The following is a 15818-nucleotide window of genomic DNA, read 5'->3' as shown; positions in this document are numbered from 1 at the left end:
GGTTCGGGATGACCGGCAGCTCAAGTGCCTCGTGTTTATGACTGAAAAAAACAACTGCTCGTAAACGAGGCTTTAAAATCGATGGTCCTCTTCATGCTGCTGACGAGTCGCACACAGCCGGGGTTTTGAAAGCTACTGTCTGAAACCCCGGAGCCAATGTCCTGTGCACTCACTCAGGTTTAGGCTTCTCTAGGAGCCGATTGCCATGACAGACTTTTACCTTTCGACGGCGTGGAATTAGATGGTTGCGGTGGTAGATGTTGCATTTGTGTATGTGTTTTCCTTTCTATTATTATTATTTTTTTAAGTTAATACTTGTGTTGATAATAAACATCATGTTTTCATTTTGAGTATTGTTTTATCCTCATGAATTGCTATAACTTAATGATTTTTCCTCTGATTTTATGAAACTGCTGAGATGCCTCAGCAGTCAACCCCTACACTCAGTTATCCGTTTACAAGCTTTCCACCTATCTGGGGTTACTTCATCGGCTTGAGGATGGTCTAAAATTACACAATTCTCAGTTGGTTTTTGTTAAACACTCCTACTTTCAGCTGGTTGTGCTAATGAACTGATAACTGAGTGCAGTTCTCGCTCATGTCTCTCTAGTGGAAGTGATCCATGTCTGTTAGTGTGTCAGAGAGGCACATGGCCATTGATTGTGCTTTATGAAGCTGTTTTGGTGTCAAAATAAAGATTTGTGACGGTTGTGTTGATTCTTATAAAGGAGTGTTGTGTTACAGGTTATGATCATCATCCTTCACTTGGTGGAAGACGTCTGTTCTTCGTCTATGGTGGTTTATGAAACCCAGGTCGTCACAGAGAGATGGATAATCTCAGATCGGCTGCATGTAAGCAGCAGAAGTTAAACTGAAGTCCATGTTTGGACTAAAAAGAATGCTGAGCTCACGACAGTTTCTCAAGATTACAATCGTCTGCCTATCTTAATTTAAATACTTCATATCTTCTCAATATGTTTGCCTTTTTTATATACAAATATTATTTGTGTAGAAAAATCAGGACAATTATTTGATTTTTTAATTTGTAAATCTATGTTGTTATCCAAAGTATTTCACATTCTGCATCATTTCATAACACCCTTGTTGGTGTTGTGCAGATTGTTAAGCAATAAAAAAAAGAGGAAGCCACTAAACTCAGTATGTCAGGGATGCAACTTTGCTCTTTGTGAAGGCCACTAAATTGTTCTAGATAATTGATGCAGGAGGATTGAAACAAGTGCCAAAAGTCAGTTGATTGACTCAAATCAGGATGATGTATGCATTTTTTTTTTTTTTTTTTCAAAATAATGGCATGCCAGGCTTTTGGAAAAGCATGCTGTCCCTGGAATGATTTCATATTTCTGGTAAAGGCTCTGAAATATCACTAAACTTTAATTATTTTAAAATTTAATCGCTGACCAGTCGCTTGTGTTGACATTCAGTGATTTGATTGTATTTTAACTAGTTTAATTTCATGAGGATTTCGGATACAGTATGTCATAGGGATAATAAAATAATTTTATTACACAGACCAGAAAACATTTGTAAAATGTAAAGATAAAGGTGACGGATTTGTCATCTGTTTACAAAAGAGTAAAATAAGTGTTCAAAGTTAAGTCATTTCTGCTTTAAGGGGCTCTTACTTTAAATATTGTTCTGTAATGGGTAGTAAAATTCATGAAAACAGAGGAATACATAGGACATCAGTCGTTCGTGGCTTCACTGACGTCTGTCGGCGCTGTGGGCTTTTCTTCAACTCTCGCGATATTTCAGCAGACCGCGAGAAGATGAGCAATGGCAATAGAAAACAAACGTGAGGAGGAATTTCACACAGTTTTCAGTCGAAATGACTCCCTGGAGCTCTCCTGCCACCACGAGTACGACCCCGCCAAGGCGCGCATCTTCAAGATCATCGTTATCGGCGATTCTAACGTGGGGAAGACGTGTTTGACGTACCGCTTCTGTGGGGGCACTTTCCTGAAGAACCCCGAGGCAACTATTGGGGTGGATTTCCGAGAGAGGACGGTGGAGCTGGATGGAGAGAGCATCAAGGTGAGGCGTTCGCAGATAAACCACAGCCCGAGGCTTTTCTCCTGGATTCATTCAGCCGTTTTTATGGGGTGGAGGTTGAGAGGTGGCCAGAGGAGAGAGCTGTGTGCAGATGGAGGCAGGACACCTCGGAGCGGTGGCCTGCCTCCGGCTCTCCAGCATCTCTCTGTGGAAGGAAAATAGCGAGAAGTGTTTGGATATTTAATAACATCTCTGGGATAAATCATAATTATATTTATGTATTTCTTCATGCATGTTTCAGATTGGCCTCTCTGAGCAGGGTTATTGTTTGCACCTGGTGTGTCAAACATAAGGCCAGTGGGCCATAACGGGCCAGCAAGCGGCTCCAATCCGGCCAAGCCACCAAGAAAATAAGAAAAATATCCAAGACATTACTTTTTAAAACATACACAAAAAAAACACTGCTAACTGTTCCTTGGAATACGAAAATGATCTTTTGTATAATTTGTCTGATGTTGTACGTTCATCCAGTGATTCCACAAAGTAACGTGTATGTTCATTATTTTCGATCCAGTAATCATATGTCATTTATTTTTTTAGCCTTGTTACAGATTCTTTTTAGTTATTTACATGTTATCTGAATGTCTTTGTAATTGATCAGTAAATTAGTTACTGCTTTCATTGTGAAAATGCAACGAGCATTACTCTCAAAGCCATGATTTTGTAAAAATATGCTTAATACAACAGCTTAGAGGATGTTTTTGGACAGTTCACTGTCATTTGCACCAATAGATATCTTTAAAATTCACTTTATGTTGAGATTGTCGTAATTTTCTGTATTAGTGATTTGTTTTATGAAAATATTGAAATTCTCATATACTCTGTACCACAACAAAGAAAATAAAAAAATAAATTCAAACAAAATGATTCTACTTTACCAGTCCAGCCCATTGAAGATACATTTGAGCCTGGCCCCTGACCTAAAATGTGTTTGATGCCACTGTTTTACACTCTCATTCAGACAGGAGTCGTTCCTGCCCTGATAACAGAAGATCTGAGGCTTTGCCTGCTGAAACGTTCACAAATTATAAAATCTAAGAAAGCCATAGTAACACACTTTTTGGAAAATAGATCAGACTGAAGAAACTGTTCATTGATTTCATTTAAATACATTATATTAGTGAGAGGGGGGTTATTTGCTAATATTTCTCCAGAGATAAGGGTTGGAAACTGCTGAGTCACAGGGCTATCACAAAGACACAGCCACACTTTCTTACTTGCAGCTGATATAAAATATAGCTCGTATTTTTCTGATTGTCTTATCTTTCAACGAATTTTCCCATTTGCTGTTGCAGTTGCAATTTGGGACACGGCCGGTCAGGAGCGTTTCAGAAAGAGCATGGTGGAGCATTACTACCGCAGCGTTCACGCCGTCATCTTCGTGTACGACGTGACCAGCCTCACCTCCTTCCACAGCATCCCCGACTGGATCGAGGAGTGCAGCCGACACTCCGTGGGGCCCCTGGTGCCCCGCATCATGGTGGGGAACAAGTGTGACCTGAGGGATCGCCGGGAGGTGCCCACATCGGCGGCCCAGCGTTTCGCCGACAGCTACAACTTCCCGCTGTTTGAGACTTCGGCCAAAGACCCGGCGGAGAAGGAGCACGTCGATGCTATTTTCCTGACTTTAGCTTACAGGCTGAAGAGCCACAAGCCTCTGAGACTGAAGCAGCCCAGCGTGAGCAACGTCACGCAGCTGTGGAACCAAAGTGAGGATGAAGGAACCTGTCAGTGCTGAGACCGTCGTCATCTGCAGCTACAGCCTTCAGTGTAGCGATGAAGCGAAACGAGATGGTGTTGATCCGAGTGTCCTGTTTCCCATATTGATTAGGTAGGAAAGACAGAAACCCCCTGATTTTCCCATTCCCCTGCCTGATCTATGGCCCAGCTAGTGACAGTATATGCCTGTAGGTTTGCACAATTCAAAATCAACATTTCAAGGGAAGCATGAATGCATATGGATGTATGCCAAGTGTTTGTAGCTTAAAACTGCACATGCAAATCACTCTTGAGTCAGCAGACCATTGCTGACTGCACTTTATTAGATGAATGATATGCAATTATGAACTGTCGAACAACTGTAGCATATCCAGACAAACGACACGTACAGTGAGTACAGAGATCTGTTGATTTCTGTGTTTGTAAAGGGACCAAGATACAATGAAACTGTGAAAAAAAAGCTGCAACCATTGTCTTTAAATGATGTTAGAGACATGTACATGTTGACCAGTGTAACTTTGGTGCTGTTCAGTATTTTGCCTCTGCTCAATTGCCCTGTACATTTCTTCACAGACAACACAGTGGAAAAGCAAGAACAGAAATGGCAAAATGTAGCTGTCAAATGAAACAAATTGCAAGTCTGCATAGTGCACATGGCTGCATGGCTGCACAGGAGCTCAGGTCCTTGAAACTGAGGGAAGTCACTGAGGATAATGTTGCATGTATGTAATCTGTCAAAAAGTTCTCAACTCCAACTGTAAAGCTGCAACTCAATAAAGCAAAGTATTTTCTGTATGGTCCCACTTTTAAAATCATTATTCTTTGCAGGATTGCTATTGCAACAACACGATGTCAGTCTAATCCAGCTCACATTCACTATGAGTCAACGCACAGTCAACGCTTGGTGAATTGTTTCATAATGACAGGGAGAGCTGACATCAAAGGGTCAAGAAACGATGCTGCTGTGAATGCTTGGTCCCCACATGCAAGTTATGGAAACTTTTCTGACACCTCCAGTCAGTTAAAGAATTTTGGGGGAAATTTCAACGTCAGGGTGTCATTAAACTTGGTTTTATGTTGAGATAATAGTGATTTTCATTTTGGATTTGCAAAAATATAATCACAAATACTCTGTGGCATAACAATAAAAACTTAAAAGTTTCAATTTCAAGGTTAGTATGGCATTACTTTATCAGTCTGGCAAACTGCAGATGAAATGTGGTTATATGTAGCAACAGACCTAAAGGTATTTCACAGGCTAAGCAGATGAATTGTTACTTAAACGGTTCATCTTTGAATTGTGAACTGCATTAAAATTAGTGTGTTATTAATTTAAGACTGAATGACTCCGCATTCTTATTTCTATGAGGACACGCTGTTTTTTTCCTGTGACCTCCTTCTAGCGACCCCCAGTGGCCAATACGAGTAAGAATCCACATTCTGATGATGCATTTAAAGACTCGTAGAATATCGTTCAAAGCGCATGGCCCCATCTGATTTAACTAACAACGCTATTTGTAACTTTCTTCCAGAAACCTTCTATTTTTTTTAATATTCCATAAAACCACTTTGGCATAATAAAGCTTTCGTCTTAGTGTAAAACGCCCTTGAAAAAAACCAACCTACATTGACATATTTCCCAGCTTGTATCGAGTCCCTGAAAGCAGCATGGACACCGGGTTGTCTGTATTCCTCACGCGGCGTCTCTTCGCGGCCATGGTAACACTTTCTTCAACAGCGGACCTCTGATTCACCAACAAACCCCTCAAACCGACGCTTTTCATGCGGGTACGACATTCGGTCTGCTCTCGGATTTGCATTTAAAATGATATTCGGTTCACGGTTTCGGTTGCTTTTGACCGCACGCGCAGTTGACGCACGCTGCCGAGGATTAAGTACCGTTTATTTATTTGTTTTCTGCCTGGCCTTTAGCGGCGGGCTAGCCGGGGAGCTAACGGGGGGACGCAGGGTGTGGGCTGGAGGAGAGCAGAGCGGAAGAGAGGCTCATCTGGAGGGCTTTAGCTGTCAGGTGGACTGTCTGCGTCCATTAACACATCAGCTAGCTAAAAAATAACAACCTCCGTTTCATTATAGTTCTCAATATTAGATGCCTGCCCTCAGCCATGTAAACATGATGGCATTAGTTTATTATAAAATCACTGTTGTGTGTTTTGCCCTTGTGTTTATGCGTTTCCATGACTGCGATGTGCTTTTTGTGTCCCTCCTCTTTCAATGTAGCTGATATTCAGCATGAATTTGGCCGAGATATGTGATAATGCAAAGAAGGGCCGTGAGTATGCCTTGCTGGGGAACTACGACTCGTCCGTTGTGTACTACCAGGGAGTCATCCAGCAGATCCACAAGCACTGCCAGACCCTCAGAGACCCGGCGCTGAAAGTCAGGTGGCAGCAGGTGAGTCTTCACACCCACCTCAGTGTGATGTTGAGTTTTGATTTGATGCTAAAGCTGGAATACATTGTAAGAAATACACAGAATCTGATTTAACTGACTTTCTGACGTCTGCTGTGTTTTGAAATGAGCAGGAAAAAAAAACCATTCTATAAACTTCAGCCATCCTTTCATCCATGTCTTCTACCATTTTATGGTACTCAGGGATTGCAAGGTGTTATAGCCAATCCTAAAAGACTTCAGATAAAGGCATGGTGTTGTCTGGACTCCAGTCAATCACAGTACTAACACAGACACAGACATTAGAAACACCAAATTACTTCAAAGGCATTTTTAGACTGCGGGGAGGAATATGGAAGAAACCCACACCCAGGGAAAAAAGGTTCCACAAAAAAGGGCTCACAAGCCCAACATGGACTTCAGTCTAAGTACTCTGGGTGCCCTCTGCTCATTATTATTCTGTCTGTAAGTTAATAGGATCCCACAGTTCCTGTAGATTTATTATGGATTCAATGGGTAAATGAGCCGAATATCCTAAACCAATGAGAGCAATTCATTTTCACAAGGGACTAAATGAAAAATGACAGCTGTGGAGGGGGACCTGTGATCTGACTCCACAGCTGATTAATTCAAATATCTCAGTTCAAAGAAAGCAATTTGTTCTGGGCCTTTTTCTCTGGAGTTTGCATGTTGTGACTGTGTGCCAGTTACCTCTCAGTACTGTCTGTCTCTCTGTGATGAGCTGGCTTTTCAGCACCATCGCCTCACAGCGCTGAAGTGGACAAAGTGGTGGAGAATATGGATGGAGTAGAGCTCAAATACCTTAAAATTAGTATCTTTTAGTTAGTCTTCTTCTGTTTGTAACCAGGTGAGGCAGGAGCTGACTGAGGAGTTCGAACAAGTTAAAAGCATCGTGACGACACTCGAGAGCTTCAAGTCGGAGAAGCCGGTGGACATCCTCGCCCCCCAGCCCGAGGAGCGACCTGAAGACCCAGCGGTGTGGCCTCCCCCAATCCCCGCAGAACACAGGTCTGTGGAGACGTTCGGAGAAGCTTTGTCTTTGTGCAAGTTCCACAAGCCTAAAAAGAAAGAGAGTGAGATTGTTTGTCAAGCGTCCTCTGTAGATCCAACCATTTCCTATAATGAAGCTCTCAGACTGAGGAAGAAAGATACCTGCTCTCCGCCATCTTCCCGCCACTCTCTATGCCATGTGGGATTAAAGACCTGGGAGCAGGACGACAGCATCTGGGTAGTTTATTGTCATTCTGTGTGGACTTCAAACACCTGCTCCGTGGCCAACTGTGATGCAGATGATTTTTATTTATTTATTTTTTTCTTTATTAATGTCACTTTTTGGCTGAACTGATAACTATGAACCACAAAAAGTCTGTGGAACAAAACGGCTTTTTATGAAAGCTCTTTGAAGAGCAGAGAGACGTGTTTTGCACAGTCTGTTTCATCTCTATGAGCACAATGTGGCTCACCAGGTTTTTTCTACTGGTAGTAATTTACTGCTGCTTCATGGGAACATTTGGCACGTTTGGCGTCGCCGTCGGTAATTATGTTTGATGTCTCTGCAGGCAGGTGTGTCCTCGGGTTGTTATTTTTGTATCGCTTTATCCCTTTGGGTGTCTCTCCGTAGAAATCCGGTTGCGCTGAAGAGGCCTAACAGTGGCGTGAAGCAGCAGAGGAAGGACTCCCCCGGCCTGCAGCACCGAGGGGGGGGCCGGCGGGCCGCGGTCAGCCCAACTCTAAAGGAGACCGGCAGGGACCCAGAGGCGCCAAGTCTAAAGACGACAAGGTCGGATCACACCAGAGAATTAATGCTGAAGCAAACGTGTTTGTTCTGACGTTCGTTGTTTTCTATGATTGTTTTTTTTTTTTTTTTTTCTTCTGCAGGGGAAGAGAGGCGGCGGAGATGCTGATGTGGAGCAGAAGAGGTTTGATGGGACGGGATACGACAGTGACTTGGTGGACTCACTGGAGAGAGACATCGTGTCTCGTAACCCCAACGTTCACTGGTATCGTAGCACACTGGGACTATTGCATGATGTGTGTCCTCGTCCTGCTGGCTGACCGACGTGCCGCTCTGCAGGGAAGACATCGCTGATCTGGAAGATGCAAAGAAGCTTTTAAGGGAGGCGGTGGTGCTGCCCATGTGGATGCCTGACTTTTTTAAAGGCATACGTCGTCCTTGGAAGGTAGAGTACACACACACACACACACACACACACACGTGATTGCTCCCATGCTCTTTCTGTACATTGGTGTGTGTACCTTATTCTTTTCTTTTGTGCTTTATAAAGCTGACAGTAACTTGAAAATAATTTCTTTGTGAATCTTGTAGTTCACCTTATTGCTCTACACAAGTCTAATTTTAGAAATCATCACAGTCTATCTCCAAAAAATAGATACTAAATATGGCTGAAATCAACAAAACAGCTGATGCAGCAGAGACAGCACAGATCTACGACAAGAAATGCAGCATATCTGCACACACAGTCACATTTAACATCAGGATGGATGCAGATGTGGAAAGATCAGCATTATGAGCATTAATCACTCTCATGCTAAGTGCCTCACTGGCCTTTTTTCACATGTTTGTAGAGCTTTCTCACACCGGTCATGGATGCACATGAAGCCTGAGTCTTCGGGTTTGCGCTGCGATTTTCCACCGGGACAATCTGTCAGTACAGATTTTGTGACGCAGAAGCCGTTAACGTCCTGAATATACACTTGTGAGCTCTTTTAGTCAGATGCAGATTGAAAGTTAAATGAAAGCAGCTGGCAGCATTTTGCTCTCCGTTTCCAAGACAACAGTCATCTGGAAAAATATCGTCTGACTCATCCAACGCTTCTCGCTTCTGTCGAGAAGTAATGAGCAGCTTACACCTGTGCAAGTCGGTGTATGGGTCACCGATGCCTTTTCTTATACAGTGCAGCCTGTTTTCAGTGCGACTCTTGATCCGGCGCTGCAGTCATCCCTGCAGCTTGACTGTTCTGTCTCTGAACGGCCAGTCAGGATTCTTTCTCCTGTGTTGAACGCCACCGTGTGAGGCTGTGTGCCCGAGGGTCGCCATGTGATGGTCAATACTTCATGTTTCTTTTTTCTCTGCAGAACAGAGCTCCTCAGTTTTCTGGTATATGCGTATGCATCTTCCCCTTTAACCCTCTCATGAGTAGGTGCCGGCGTCTTGAAACTGTTCTTCAACCCGTTTCTTCAAGACAGTTTCAGCTCTAAAGCAGGCGTGTGTGAGGAGCTGGTGAGTCTGGTCTGTCACTGGATGGCCATACAGAGGAAATCTGGTGTTGAACTGTGCAAAAGCTCAACTTGTCTGCTTTCCTGCAGTTTTTGAGAGATCATTAACAATCTGGGACTTCTGCTAATGAGGAGCAAGCTGCCAAACTCTTGTCAGCAGCAGAAGGATGGCGATACGAGGGTCGGATTCATACAGCACAACTTTTTAAAAAGAACTGGCATCGAACTGAAGGACTTCATTTTGTCAGCTCTGACATTCAGCCACATTCGGTTGGCCTTTACCTTTTAGATCCGTCTGTCTTCCAGGATTTCCGAGCGTTTGGAGCGCTCTCTGCAGGGGTCCGTCCACTCCCACCTGCTCCTGCTGAGGTTTTGATCGTCCCCCCGTCTGCGTCCGGGCTTTATGTGGAAAATCTGTCTGATCCGTCCCACGGGGATTTCACGACACATTAGCATAAATGGATTCTGGAGTATTCAGCGTTTCTCAGGTTCCGTCGTAGATTGTTATCAACACTCCTCTTGTGGCTGGTGTAATCTCCACAGGAGGAGACAAAAGCCGGGACGGCAGAGCGGTGGTATTTGTCGTTATTGCAGAAGAGATATGAGTCTGGCTTTTGTTTAATGTTGTAGATATTTACCATAAATTGCAAATAATGGTTACAGAAAAGCAGAGCAAGAAAATGAAGTGTTAATGTGGGCTTTACATGGCTTAGAGGTTTCTGAAGACCGTCCCCGTTCCGTTTCAGGGCGTGTTGATGGTGGGCCCTCCAGGGACCGGGAAGACCATGTTAGCCAAAGCCGTGGCCACAGAATGCGGAACGACTTTCTTCAACGTTTCTTCCTCCACTCTGACCTCCAAGTACCGAGGCGAGTCGGAAAAACTCGTTCGTCTGCTGTTTGAAATGGTGAGTGTGTGTGGAAGCTGGTAGGTAACACACACTAAATCCCTGTGAGCAGATGGAAGCTGCCATCTGATACATGTTTCCCTCAAGGCTGTGTTGTTTACAAATTCCACCAAACACTCTCTGTTAGTCCTTCTCACTGGAGGCTCTTCACCTTTCTTTTAACTCTGATCTTTCTCCCAAAAGGCTGACTAAAACAGTGTAGCTTATAACTTTCAACAGTTGTCCTTCAGATATTTGTTTCTCTTACCTCAAAATGATCTTTCCTTTTCTTTTTTTTATTTGAGCATTTCGTACCAGAAACCGTTTGCTCTCTCTCTGTGCTCTCTCAGGCTCGATTCTATGCCCCGACAACCATCTTCATCGACGAGATCGACTCCATCTGTGGCAGGAGAGGAACCTCTGATGAGCATGAAGCCAGTCGCAGGGTGAAGTCTGAGCTGCTGGTTCAGATGGATGGTGAGTTAAACTGAGACAGGAGCCTGACACCATGCAGGACGTTTATCTGGGAGATATGAAATCAGACATTTTACAGTCTAGTGTTGTTGAGAATAATTTTCATCAGAAAAATCAGAAGTCAGATTTTGGAAGCTTAAACGTTTTATTTGTCCTTCCTTTGGTTTAGTGGTTTAAAACAGATGTAAACGATGTAGATCATCCCAGAATAAATACTGGACGCCTCATCAGTAGCACAGTGAGACGCATTCTGGTTTAACTTCAGCGCTTTAAAGGTGCTGTAGGCAGGATTTTGCTAGTCAATGCTAATTTTTCTGTGTTTTCTTTGGATTAAATGTTAGAGTATATTGATAATCCTTTAGGAGTGTAGCATAATTGCACTACCGCGAGGGCGCAGCGTTTCCATCTGTCTCTGTTCTGAGCTGAAAAGAATCTGACAGCTCCAGGTATCTTTGACCAATCAGAAGAGCCCTGATGCTCTAACCGTGATTGGTGAGGGGCGTTCGTCGCACGTTCTTGTGGGAGGGGCTTAACTTGCGTAAGGGCGTGATGTCAGAGAAAAGGACAGGATTGGCTGTGCTGGGTTTCAAATGGCCATCTTAGATGGGTCAAATCGCCATCTTGCTTAGGTAACCTAAGCAAGATGGCGGAGATGCGGAATCCTGCCTAGAGCACTTTTAACTTGTTGTGTGGTCAGGTGTGGGAGGAGCCTCGGAGAACGACGACCCCTCCAAGATGGTGATGGTCCTCGCCGCCACGAACTTTCCCTGGGACATCGATGAAGCGCTGCGGCGGCGGCTGGAGAAGCGGATCTACATCCCCCTGCCTACAGGGATGAGAATAGTTGAAGTTAACACTTGCGTGCGTAGCCGTGGTGTTGTGGTTAATCAGGTTGGTTTTTGAGCAGCCGTTGGCCGTGTGGAGCTCCTGAAGATCAACCTGAGGGAGGTGGAGGTGGCGCGGACGTGGACCTGGATCTCATCGCGGAGAAGATCGAAGGCTACTCGGGAGCAGACATCACCAACGTGTGCAGGTCGGTGTCACGGATCGGAAGTCATGAATGGAAATGCGACAGAGTAGAAAAAAGAAATGTGATCATACCAGTGTGGCACGACAAACGAGATCGCGTTGGATGGAAAAAAATATGCACAAGTTTATGAAAATCTATCCTTGAAGTTCAGTATGAAGACACTTATATTCACAAGATGATATAATAGAATCAGAGCCTCATGCGTTTGAGTTTAACTGCAAATCTAATGTATCTGGATTTCATGATTTACACACAGAAGGATTTTATTGTTTGTTTTTATGCTAGACTTGTTTCTGCTACGGTTGCTTTTAAACGCTATAGAAATAAAGTCAAGTCCATTAAAACACAGGCAGGATCAGATACATAAGCTGACTTACAAAGAATACGTTTCAAGAATTTAAAATCTTATGTGACACTTTAAATGTTTGCATCAGGATCAGTCATTAACAACAGTCTATCTACAGCACAGCTCGCCCTTTGACCCCATATCATCATATTATCTTCCACATAGTCTGGGAAAAGAGATACTGGATTGTTTTCCATGTTTGCTCACAGTGACACAGTTATTCCAGGTTCTGCCCCAAAACCGTGTTCTTTGTTGTGGGAACCTTGGAACGTATTTCATGTTATCTCTGATTTGTTTAACGGACTCAGGTTGTGTGTAGAATAGACACACAGCGTCCTGATAACCCTTCAGATCCTCAGGAGAGTTTGCCGTGTTGTTCTCTGCACCTCAGGGACGCGTCCATGATGGCGATGCGCCGCCGGATCCAGGGTCTGAGCCCGAGGAGATCCGGGCGCTCTCCAAAGACGAGCTGCAGATGCCCGTCACCATGGAGGACTTCACCCTGACGCTCAAGAAGATCTCCAAGTCCGTCTCCGCCGCAGACCTGGAGAAGTACGAAGCCTGGATGGCCGAGTTTGGCTCGGTGTAGGGAGCGGTGGCGGCGGGGCGGCGGGGCTCTGAGCGCTTTGAAAAGGTGAAGCCTGGAAGTGAAGGGAACCTGAGCTGCCTGCTGTTGAGAGAAAATTATAACGCCAGAGGCTTAAATTAGGCCATTTCCACACGTTCTTTTCTCAGTTTTTTTTTTTTTTTTTTCTTGCTTCAGCAAGACTGATTGTGGGAAGATTTCACCTCATTTTAGAATGACTTTGTGATGTGAATTGTGAGGACGACCAGTGTGAACTTTTATTGTGAAAAGCAGCAGTGATCGGGACGGTCCTCTTCAGTTTTATTTTACATTCTCGGCCTCATTCCAGAAGATGTTGGCTCTTGTTCCTGAACGTTCCTGCTGTGCTGCTGTTCAGTGCACGTCTCCTTCAGAGAGGCGCAGTCAGACTGTCGCACTGCACAGGTTAAAGTCTGTCCCGCTATCAGCAATCGTGACCTGAGAACACACACAAATCCAAAACGTAAACACCTTAGTGCTGCCGGTGTGCATCACAGCCAAGCAGATAACACCGACATGCATCACAGCCACCAGGCGGAAACAGCAGCAAGGAATCAACTGCTGGAACCTCATCATTTCCCCAAAATATTGTAGATTTCATAAAATCATTAAGATGATGATGTGAAGATTGTTTTCACTCATAACATTTCTTTTAGTCAGTATTATTTGTGGACTTCAAATCTGCACATTTAGAAATGCAAAAACTGTTTTTGTAGTTAGAAAACTATAAACGCCATTTCAATCAAGTCCAGTTTGCCTCAGTTGAACTTCATTAAGTTGGATTATTTCTCAGGTAGATGAACACATACCTTCATCTGGAGCTTCAGTGAGGAAACTCTTTTAATTCCACGTGACTCCTGAAGCATCACCATCAAAAACAGTCAGATTCACTGAGTAACCCTGTTCTAGCACGAGGCCGTCTGTCCTTACCGTCTGTAGCAGCACTTTTAATGTATTTCCAGGAGCAACCGAGTATTTCCTACTGACTGAACACACTTGAATTTAACTGCACTGTCATGTGGCTGTTGATGTGTTTGTCTGGTTTTTTGTTTTGTTTTTAATACTTGTTTTTGTGGTTTTAGTTCTCTCCAGACAAAGGTACGAATTGAATGTGACCAATAGATGTATGTACAGTTTTTTTTTTGTTTTTTTTTTGTATTAAAGATTCAAAAATCTAACCTGCAGTGATACGTCCTTCATTTAACTGAAATGTGGGCAACAATTATTTAGCTTCTTTCTCATATTTCAAGAGAATTCACAAATGCTGCAGATATTTAAAGATTTGATGCTTGGATATTGTAATCTATGTAAATTTAAAGAAAAATGCAGGCTTTAAGTCCACAAAGAAGCTGATAGGGATCCATCTTTGAAGAGCCGTGGATGATGAGTCGGCTGCCGGGCCTTCATGTCAACACTTCAGCTCCATGAAGATTCACGCGATGTGGTTAAACGCTCAGGAAAACAAGACCGAGTGTGGTCTGGGCTGGAAACTTTCAGTCAGATCAGTGAGTCTGACAGCAGCAGGTCTGCTGACTCTGGCGTGCGCTGAAGGCTGTCTTTCAGCCCGCTAATGAGCCGTCACAGGCCGTCCACCATCACAGCCGTAAACAGCGCGTCCTGACAACAATAATCTAATTGGTCAAGAAAGACCGCGTCTGCTGATTAAGAAGCTTGGTAGCAGCAGCAGCCTTTTTTTGTCTCTTTTATCTCCACTTTCCCTGTTTTTAGGACCAGTGAATCTACTTATTTAGAAAAAAGACCAGTCAGTTAACACAATCATCTATGACTGAGTGCGGCCATATGTTTCCTCCATCGTCTTTCCCATCTGCACTTCTTCTGCACATCTTTACCGGCGTTGGAGGAGCTGGCGCGCCAGGTGCCCGTCCTCCTCTGTGATAAACCTGCAGAGACGGTCTTCCTCAGGGACCGACACCTGGCTCATGGACGGTGGAAGTGGGATTTAACTGTCAGACTGGTGAGGCTCCCGCCTGAGCAGCAGCTCCTCACACGGCGGCCTGTCAGGCGACACCGTGACCTCTCCATTATTAATGAGGCTGTGTTCTGTTTCTTTTTGTTGCTTCTGAATCACTCAGATTGACCTATTTTTCTTTTCTGGGTCAAAGGTATGGCGGATGAGTGCTGTTAAAACATGACAGCCGAGGGAAATAACACTAATCATCTTCATCGTGGGTCCTGTTTAAAATAATTTTTGAAAAATTTCCTTGTTCTGTACATTTATTGCTTGTTATTGTACTCAGTTTTCTTTTTACACTAATGGTTCATCTGAATAAAAGAAAATGTTTAAAAAAAACCTGCAGCTTCATTCATTATCAAGCAGTCTTTGTATCTCCTGAAATTGCTTTAGTTGCGTCGATTGTTTTCTCAAAGGCTGTTATATAAAATTGTCAACCAAAACAGCTTTTTTTCCTGCTCAGTCCATAAATGTGGAGCACTTCAGACTGACAAAAAAAATGTAGATTAAAATGTGACACTAATAATGAAACTACAGTATATTACCTGTGCTTGGTTCACTTGGATTAGAAATATTCAGCTCCTTTTATTCTGTGTAGTGCCATCATCATATCCATTCCACAAGTTTCTGGACATCCATGAGATACACAAAAACCACTATATTAAAAAAACTTTACGGTTGTAAGATCAATCACTTTACCTCTTTTCACAGGTAATGTACCACATATCACCTGTCAGTGCAATTAAACTTTCAAGTTTAGTTCTGACTTTTTCCTTTTTCTTTTTAAATTACCCAATAAAATAACATTGCGACAACACACGCCTCAGTGTCTGATAGTTACTTTTTGTTACAAAGAGTTGGAGAATGCCATGGACATGTTTAAATTAATGTAGGAATTATTACTGAAGCTGTTTTAATGAGTGTAACATGTGTCAAGCAGCCCTGCTCTCCCTGCACAGCAGCTCCAGACACTCACTTCACTCTGGATGACCAGATTGTTTAAATGCAGACAGTATCTACTCAGTGCTCTTCCATCAAGGCTTCTCAAAGA

General features: G+C 43.5%; 2 protein-coding genes across 2 annotated transcripts; both read left to right on the top strand.

Moving 5' to 3' along the window:
• Positions 1-1786: 1786 nt before the first annotated feature.
• On the top strand, positions 1787-4464 carry LOC115384759 (ras-related protein Rab-33B-like). Its single transcript, XM_030086993.1, has 2 exons — positions 1787-2059; positions 3366-4464. Exons 1-2 carry the CDS (start codon positions 1795-1797, stop codon positions 3806-3808), a joined length of 708 nt encoding a protein of 235 aa, XP_029942853.1. The 5' UTR covers positions 1787-1794; the 3' UTR covers positions 3809-4464.
• Positions 4465-5458: 994 nt separating this feature from the next.
• LOC115384758 (katanin p60 ATPase-containing subunit A-like 1) lies at positions 5459-12881 on the top strand. Its single transcript, XM_030086992.1, is given in 14 exon segments — positions 5459-5577; positions 6028-6201; positions 7067-7227; positions 7841-7917; positions 7920-7999; positions 8098-8219; positions 8294-8399; positions 10204-10362; positions 10692-10818; positions 11513-11658; positions 11707-11770; positions 11773-11848; positions 12583-12623; positions 12626-12881. Coding segments are annotated over 14 exon segments (1494 nt in total). The 5' UTR covers positions 5459-5571; the 3' UTR covers positions 12781-12881.
• Positions 12882-15818: the final 2937 nt, after the last annotated feature.

This window comes from Salarias fasciatus, unplaced genomic scaffold (assembly GCF_902148845.1).
Source record: "Salarias fasciatus unplaced genomic scaffold, fSalaFa1.1, whole genome shotgun sequence".
NCBI classification, from domain to species: domain Eukaryota; kingdom Metazoa; phylum Chordata; class Actinopteri; order Blenniiformes; family Blenniidae; genus Salarias; species Salarias fasciatus.
The sequence above is the reverse complement of the archived record's forward strand: the minus strand, read 5'-3'. Positions and strand labels throughout refer to the sequence as shown.

Coding starts and splice junctions, on each gene's coding strand:
- LOC115384759 (XM_030086993.1), top strand. CDS start 1,795: ATGGCAATAGAAAACAAACGTGAGGAGGAATTTCACACAGTTTTCAGT. Junction 2,060..3,365: donor AGAGAGCATCAAGGTGAGGC/GTTCGCAGATAA, acceptor TTGCTGTTGCAG/TTGCAATTTGGGACACGGCC.